General features: G+C 37.5%; 1 protein-coding gene across 1 annotated transcript in view; it reads left to right on the top strand.

Annotated features, from left to right (window-relative positions):
- The first annotated feature begins 1,599 nt into the window (after positions 1–1,599).
- Positions 1,600–8,248, top strand: part of MNS1 (meiosis specific nuclear structural 1) — a 27,978-nt gene continuing 21,329 nt past the window's right edge. The window contains exons 1-2 of the mRNA XM_016158505.2: positions 1,600–1,758; positions 2,510–2,731. Coding sequence (XP_016013991.2) covers positions 1,615–1,758; positions 2,510–2,731 — 366 coding nt within the window. The 5' untranslated portion in view covers positions 1,600–1,614. The remainder of the gene's footprint in view (positions 1,759–2,509; positions 2,732–8,248) is intronic.

The raw sequence follows: 8,248 nt of genomic DNA, 5'->3' as shown, positions 1-8,248 counted from the left end.
ACCTTAACAGGAACTGAAGTAAATAGGGCTTTAGTGAAGTGTGAGGTTTTTATTATATCACTAGAAGTTGGGCTATGTTTAATGTTTACTATAGCTATAGGTTCCAGAGGCTTTAAATCCCTCTAGTATTTTTGTTTTTGTCTCCTGCCGTCTTTGGATTTCCCTAAGAATTTCTCCTTAGAGTTTTGCAGCGCTCCCAGCTGTCATCAACTGTAGTTACACTGGAGCACCGGTGTGGTGGTAAAGCATGGAAAAGGGAAAGTGTTCTATAACTTAATGATTACCTTTCTATTAGTAGGGCTTAGGTGAGACAGAAAGGCTGGAGGAGTTTATATTCTGAGAACTGACCTCGCCCCATGTGGGATAGGATCTGGTAAAATAATTTCCTCTAGAAAGTAGGGCTCTGTCATGGAGAAGGCTCTGGACATAGTTCACAATGATTATCTTTCTCATCCCACAGGAGATCTTTCTTGGTTCTTCACTGTGAAAACCTGCTTGGGTTTCTGGAGGCGAAGCCCGTGGACATGTGGGGGTCTCCCTAAGACTGTAGCCCTCAGTCGTCTCACTTATGCTAGTACACACTCATTCTCCAGCAACTCATCAACATTACCATTTGAGTGTTACAAGTTCATGGCTTCATTGGCTTCTGCTCCAGGAAAATAGGTCTTGGCTGTGACTCCCTAGTTTCACCTCTCTCTCAAGATTCCAGGGTAGTGGGCTGCATTGTTATCTTGGTTCTATAATTAGTCCAAGAAAAATGATTAATTTTTAGTTTATTTTGCTTTTTCTGGTAGTAAGGATGTAAATGATAACTTCCAAGCTTTTTATATTTTGGGCTGAAACTGGAAGTCTTTTTGTTATTAATCTTTAAGCAGACACATTGCTATACAAGGCGAACTTCAAATTAGGTAACACAAACTAGGTCAGATACTCATTACCTTAATTTTTTTTTTGATGCGATTTTTCTAAAAATGTCATCTCTAAAATCAATATATTTAACTAATTTACCTGGCCTATTCTGTTCCTTAAACTCTTCCAATTAAAATGGACTTTAGTGTCTAACTTGCAGATAAGATAAACCAGACCAACATCTTGCCATCATCATCTGTCTGTTCTCTCATTGGTACCTGGATCATGTGGCCCATACTTTTTATTTGGTAAGTTTACCAACGGCTTCTCTGTGTATGGGGTGGGCGGGGAGTGGAGAGGGAGAGGAGGCTCCTGGAAGCAAGCGCTACCCAGCGTCTCCCAATTACCCAGCAAAAGGGGCAGTGACCGGGCCTCCCACTGCTGAGGACAAAAGCAATCATCAACACAGGTAGAATAGGCAGTGAGGGCACAGGATGTTCTGTGCATGGAAAGTGACCTTAGCCTCTTGTACTAGACAGGAGTTTATGTATTTCTGTGTAAACAGTTTCTACAGGCCTCAGCTTGGCTCCCAACCCCACCAAACAGTATCCATTTGAGGAAAACCTTGAGCTCCCTAATACATTGCCAAGGGATTGCATTAGGACACAAAATTTGAACTTCCCACCAGTCTCCTTTAGACCTATAGAAGTAGCCGCCCTGCCAGCCTCCCAAGAAGCTCACGGTCGATTGGATCTTGCTTGTCCAATGGGAGGCCGCACCTTGGTTGGGGCTCCTCGGCGGCCGTTGCTGGGAAACCGCATAAACACAAAGGCGCTCAGCCAGCCATTTCGTTTGCTGCGGGAGGCGGTAGCTCTGGGAGCCGGAGGGGGAATTTTCTCCACCAAGATGGTGAGCCGGTTGGGGGATCTCAAAACTACTTGTTAATCTGTTGATTGAATTGTAGTTTAGAGCCAGCCTGCTTCTTAAAAAGGATTTGAATGCCTAACCTGAGACTTAGTGGGAAACTTGTATTTGCTTTCAAAGGCCTCAGGTGCAATTACTTAAGGGACGCTCGTGGTGGCTTCCAGCCCTGTTTGCATTTTCCCCATGTCTTTGGTTTGCCCGGTAAATATCTTTTTTCCCATATTTCAGGAAATTTAGGAAATGAGTAAGAGCCGCTGAACAAACAAGTGGAAATAAAAGTCCAGGAGACAGTGAACGAATAAGTAGCAGTGGGTTGTTCTATTAAATCTGTATTAGGAAAATCTGACCAGGCATCTCAGCAGCACTTTATGGCCAAGGCGGGGGTTGCAGGGTGGGATTCCCTGCATAGTAGTAAAGAGCTGGCTCTGTAGAGTTCGACTGCTTGTCTTTGATTCCTGGACTGCTGCTCTTTATCAGCTGAGAAACCTTGGGTAAAGCTGCTTTGACTTTTCATGCCTCATCTGTAGTATGGGGAATAATAGTCCCTACTTCATCAATGTATCAACGTATTTATCTACCACTTATTTATTATCTACCAAAGTCCCTTTTATTTCTGTTACCTATCTTTGTATAATTTGTTACTGGGGCTTTCTTATATCAATATATTTTTAAAAATCAGATTTTGGAACACCAAAACTTGCATACTTTTATTTTGTTATTACTTTTTGCATTATAGGATGCCAAAAAGAGAACTATGAGTATCAGTGAAAAGCATCAGAAATTAGTAGATAAAAACTACAGCACAAAATTGCATGTTAAGGCACTAAAAAAGATAGAGAATCAAATCAGGGACCAAATGGTACAGTATGAAAATGATGACCGAGTTGAGCACAAGAGATTCCTCAGATTATTACAGAATGAACAATTTGAGTTGGATATGGAAGAAGCCATTCAAAAGGTAAGTTTTACTATTCATTTTTACATCATTTTTTTCTTCATCTGCTACTTGGAAATGATGAAATCCAGCTGCTAGTACTGGAATGGAGTAGATAGTAACATCAGGCAAAGGGTGCCTTATTGTAAGTCAGCTCCAGTGTAGTGGTTAAGAGCTGGGTTTTGGGAGCTGGACTATAAGTCTTTGATCCTAGTCCTGCTATGTATTAGCTATGGAACCTGGGGTGGGCAGCTTTTACTGTTTAATGCCTTGTCTGTAAAATGAGAATAATCATAGTACCCACTTCATAGGATTGTTTTAATAATTAATGAATTAATACATGCAAAGTTCTTGGAATAGTGCTTGGAAGAGTAAGCACTCAGGGTTTTTCCCCCGTAAATATGAAATCTATAATTACTACTACGATTTTGTTCCCATAAGTATAATTATGTTGCTTTCCATAAAATTCTAAAAACAAAAATTTAAGAATAACTTAAAAGAAATACTGAGGTTAAACATGTATATTATTAAGTGGTGGAAAATGAACACAACACTTACGTATTAGGTATGAATTTACTCCTATTTTTGATTTTTGAAATACTGCCTTGAAGAATTTAGGGAATTTATACAGCTATAACTCTTACAATATGGAGACAGTTTTTCAGTGGAAATTTCTAACTCCCTTTGAGTTCCAAATTCCAGAAGCTTAGACATGATTTTTTTAACCCTGAGCAAGATCCTAGGGATTAGATTTTTAAAATTCTTTTTATTCTTATTTTTATTTAATTTTAAAGACAATTCAGATAAATCAACTCTGTCCTGCATAGTTCAGTATGCATGTTATAAAATATTTTCTTACATATTAATAACATAATGCCACTGTCTCACCCAATAGAGTTATCAGTAACTTCTAGGTATCATTAAATACCATTCCATAATCAAATTTCTATAGTTGTGCAAAAATCTGCTTTTACATTTGGTTTGTGTTAATCAGGATCCAAACAAGGTTCATATAGTATATTTGGTTGTTATGTCTATTAGGTCTCTCTTCATCTAAAACAGCCCCCTCCTCAGTTTTTTAACATCGTGTTTTTAACTTGTTAAACTAGGCCAGTTGTTGTATAGGACATCCCACATTCTGAATTTACATGTTTATGTCTTCGTTGGTTCCTTTCTCATATTTCCTCTAAATGCAAGTCGACACTAACGACACTAAAGGCATGGTTAGATTTGTGTACAGCTTTTGTGGCAATCACTGACCTTGATGTCATATCACATCAGCAGGCACATGATGCTACTGTTGATCATTGGGTTTAGTGAGACAGCCTGGTTGCGCTGTTGTAAAGATTCCCTTCCAACTTTCATCTGTGGTTTCACCAATGAATATTTTCCTTCATTAGGGGTTATAAAATACTGATTTTCTAATTTTGTTATTTCTTTCACAATTAGCTGAGATTCCTCTAAAGAACTTTCCCTCATCAACCAGGGTTATTTGATACCCTGAAATATACTTCATATTGGAAGGGGAATAAATACATAATTTCCAGACTAAAGAATTGGTGCCCTAGTCACTTCTATTGGTATTTGCTGATATTGTTTTTTAAAATTTTGTTTTCTTTAGTTTTCCACTTTTTCTTTTTAAAAATGTCTTTATGGACTCATGGGTCTTTATATACTTAATTGCATTTATTACTTTTTGATACTCAAATTGTCCCATCTTTTGCCAGTAGATGCTCTTTTATTGCTTCTGTGTCCTTTTGACCAGACTCCCTTAATCTGTGATAGTTTCTTTATTTTTTATCTGAACAAAATATTCTAGGCTAGTGATTGTTAATTTTATATGTCAAGTTGACTAGGTCATGGAGTGGTCATATGTTATTTTGGGTGTTTTTGGATGAGATTAACATTTAAATCTGTAAATCGGGGCGGTTCCATAGACTAATGGTTAGCACGTCTGCTTGACACACAGAAGGACCTGGGTTCGAGCCCCAGTGGAGCCGTAGTCCATACCCCGGGTGTGCCAGGCCCTGGGTGCTCCAGTCTCTGGGTGTGTGCTGTGAGCATGTGGGAGGAGATGCCTCGCCTTCAGAGATTCAGTTCTTGAGGGGAGATGGCAACGTGGTGGGGGAATTAAATAAAATAAATAAATTTGTAAACTGAGTAAAAGCAGATTGCTCTTCCTATGCTGGGTGGGCCTCATTCAATCATTTGAACACCCGGGTAGAACAAAAAGGCTGAGTAAGAGGAAACTCCTTCCTGCTTTCCAACTGGGACTGATAAGCTTTATTTCTTGCCTTCACACTTGAACTGAAACATCAGCTCTTACTGAGTCTCAAGCCTGCCAGCCTTCAGAGAGAAACTACACCATCAGTTTTCTTGGTTCTCAATCCTTCAGACTTAAATTTGAATTAAATCATTCATTCTTCTGGGTCTTCAGCTTTCCGACTCCCCTTGCAGATCTTGGGACTTGCATGCTTACATAATCACTTGAGCCAGTTCCTTATACACTTGGTTCTGTTTCTCTGGAAAACCCTAACTAACGTAAGACTCATCTGGTAAATTTCTTGCTTCACATCCAGAATCTACTGTAGTACCAATGAGCCGTATTATCATTTAGTGGAAATAATATTTTGAGACAATTTGGGTGCTAAATATGCTTATTATTCTTGGGACAAAACTTGAAAATATGCATGTTTTTAACTTTATTTTGAGATAAATTTAGTTTCATAGAAGAGTTGCAAAAATAGTATAGATAATTTCTATATACCCTTAAACTGACTTCCTTATATGTTAACATCTTACATAATTGTAGAACAATTATTGAAATGAAGAAATTAGCCTTGTACAAAACCGTTACTACAGGATTTGTTCAGATTTTAAATACTGATTTATATCACTTTTTCCACTAATGTCTTTTTTTCTGTTCTAGGATCACAAATTGCATTTAGTTGTCATGCCTCCTGAGTGTCCTTCAACTGTAGTCTTCTCCAGTCTATGAGAGTTCCTCCCTTTTCCTGTCTTTCACGATCTTGACAATTTTATAGACTATAGTCCATTTGTTGTATTAGTTTTTTGTTGCTCTGTATCAAGTTATCACAAATTTAGTGGCTTAAAGCAACATCCATTGATTACTTCACAGTTTCTGTAGGTCAGAAATCCAAACATGGTAGCTGGATTTCACAGTATCACAAGGCTGAAATCAAGGTGTTGTCTGAAGTGCGTTCTCATCTGGATCTTGGGATCCTATAGGGGTTGGAAGAATTCATGTTCTTGTAGTTGTAAGACTGAGGCCCTTATTTCCCAGATATTGCTGACATTCCCTGCCACATGACCCTCTTCACAAACTGTCAGTTTGCTTCCCTAAGGTCCACAGAGCAGTGACTTTAGCTACTTCAGGCTCACCTTGTTAGGTCAGGCCCACCTGGAGAGTCTCCCTTCTGGTTAAGGCAAAGTCAACTGATTGGGGTCCTTCATGCCCTTTTCATGCATTGTGTTGGGAATACAAGATGTTGATATGTATTCTTGATTTAAACCATGATCACTTGGTTAAGGTGGTATCTAACAGGATTCTTCCCTGTAAAGTTTTATTCTGCACCGTGTAAATACTAAATATTTTCAAGGAAATACTTTGAGACTGCAGATATCCCGTTTCTATTTAAACTCTTGTCTCCCACTACCTTTAGCAATTATTACTTTTGGGTTATAAAGGTCATTTTTTATTTACCTCATTCCTTTTTCATTTATTACTTGGAATTTTTCTGTAATAAAAAATTGTCCCTTCTCCCCCATATATTTATTCAGTTATTTATACCAGTATGGACAAATACTTATTTTATGCTTTAGGTTATAATCCAGTACTAGTGTTCTTTTGTTGTTCCAGTTGTTCCAATTTTGCCCTTCGGTAATTTTTTCAAGTTGTCTTCTGTACGCCCTTCTGACATGTTCTGCTTTTTCTTCTTTTGCATTTACTTGCTTTTTGGCACCATAACATGTTCCAGGCTCAGCTTATTCTTTCCTTGCCTTGGAATCGATCATTTCTCTAAAGAGACTTGGTTCCTTTTGTTGAAGAATTGTATTTAGAAACCAAGATCTGAATGATAGGTGTGCTTGTTATTACAAGGGTTTTACTGGACTACTCCCTCTAGATGGAAAGAAATAGAAAATAAATGTATGCTAATCAAATCAATGCATACACACATCTATTTAATTTTGTGCCTATCTGCATATATTAATAAAACATACCATGAGTCTACATTGGTAATTCTGACTGCAGTCCAGTACCACAGTAGTCATTTTAGCTTTTCCTCTCTTTGTAACTGGTTTCTTAACAAAAAGAAAGCTGGCTCTTATGTACAACATATTTAGTTATTTTTTCTACTCTAGTAAATATATAAAGTAGTTTCAGAATTGCTAACCTGCACCCCTGTGAACAACACATTTACAATATAGATCTATGCACAATTCTTTTGTCTTTAGCCTGACAATATCTAGGCAGTTTTCCAAAGTTAGGGCCACTCCTGCCTGTCTTCAGCATTGTGGTTATGACTGATTTTTAATCTAGTTCATTTGTCATCATCTGCATGCCATTGTTCCCCCACATCTGGTTTATTTCATTTTTTTTTAAAAAAAATTTATGTTGAAATAATTAGATTCTTGGGAAGTTTTAAAGATAGTACAAAAAGGTCTAGTTTCTTCCAGTAGCTACATCTTACATAACCGTAGTACAGTATCAAACCCTGGAAAATGACGTTGGTCCAGTATGCTTATCCACTTCTGTCATTTTGTCACGTGTAGATTTGTGCAACTACTACCTCATTCAGGATATAGAACTATTCCATCACCACCAAGACCTCATTATAATCACATGTTTTCAGTCCCCACTATGCCTGGCAGTGACTAACTCGTTCACCATCTCTCTTTTTGTCATTTCAAGAATGTTGTATAAATGTAATCATGTTTTTGACTCTGTACCTATGTGAAATCATAGGTACAGAGTAGGCTTTCACTCAGCATAATGCTCTTTAGATTCATCCATGTTGGATGTATCAATAATTCCTTTCTATTATTGGCTAGTAGTGCATGGTGTGGATGTTTTGGTTAACTTTTAAAATTTGAATATTATAAAATTCATTCTTTGTAACAGTTCTGTGTATTTTGACAAATGCATAGATTTCTGTTTCCACCATCACAATGTCATGCAAAAACAATTCCATTACACCAGAAGTCCCCTCATGCAGAAGTTTCCTTCCCTTTTTAGTCAACTGCTCATTCTCCCATCCCTGAAACTACTGATTTTTTGACACAAAAAAGGGTCACCTTTCCCATATAGTATCATATAAATTACCTGGGATATAAAATTTTGAGTTTGACTTTTTAGCAAAACAAATTTAAGATTCCATGTTGTTGGATTAGTCATTCCTTTTAACTGCTGAATAGTGTGGTAATATTCCATTATATGGATATAGCACAGTTTGTTTATCCATTTACAGGTTGAAAGAAATCTGAGTTATTTCCAGTTTTTGGCAATTATAAATAATACTG

This window comes from Rousettus aegyptiacus, unplaced genomic scaffold (genome assembly GCF_014176215.1).
Source record: "Rousettus aegyptiacus isolate mRouAeg1 unplaced genomic scaffold, mRouAeg1.p scaffold_m13_p_3, whole genome shotgun sequence".
Classification (NCBI taxonomy): domain Eukaryota; kingdom Metazoa; phylum Chordata; class Mammalia; order Chiroptera; family Pteropodidae; genus Rousettus; species Rousettus aegyptiacus.
The sequence above is the reverse complement of the archived record's forward strand: the minus strand, read 5'-3'. Positions and strand labels throughout refer to the sequence as shown.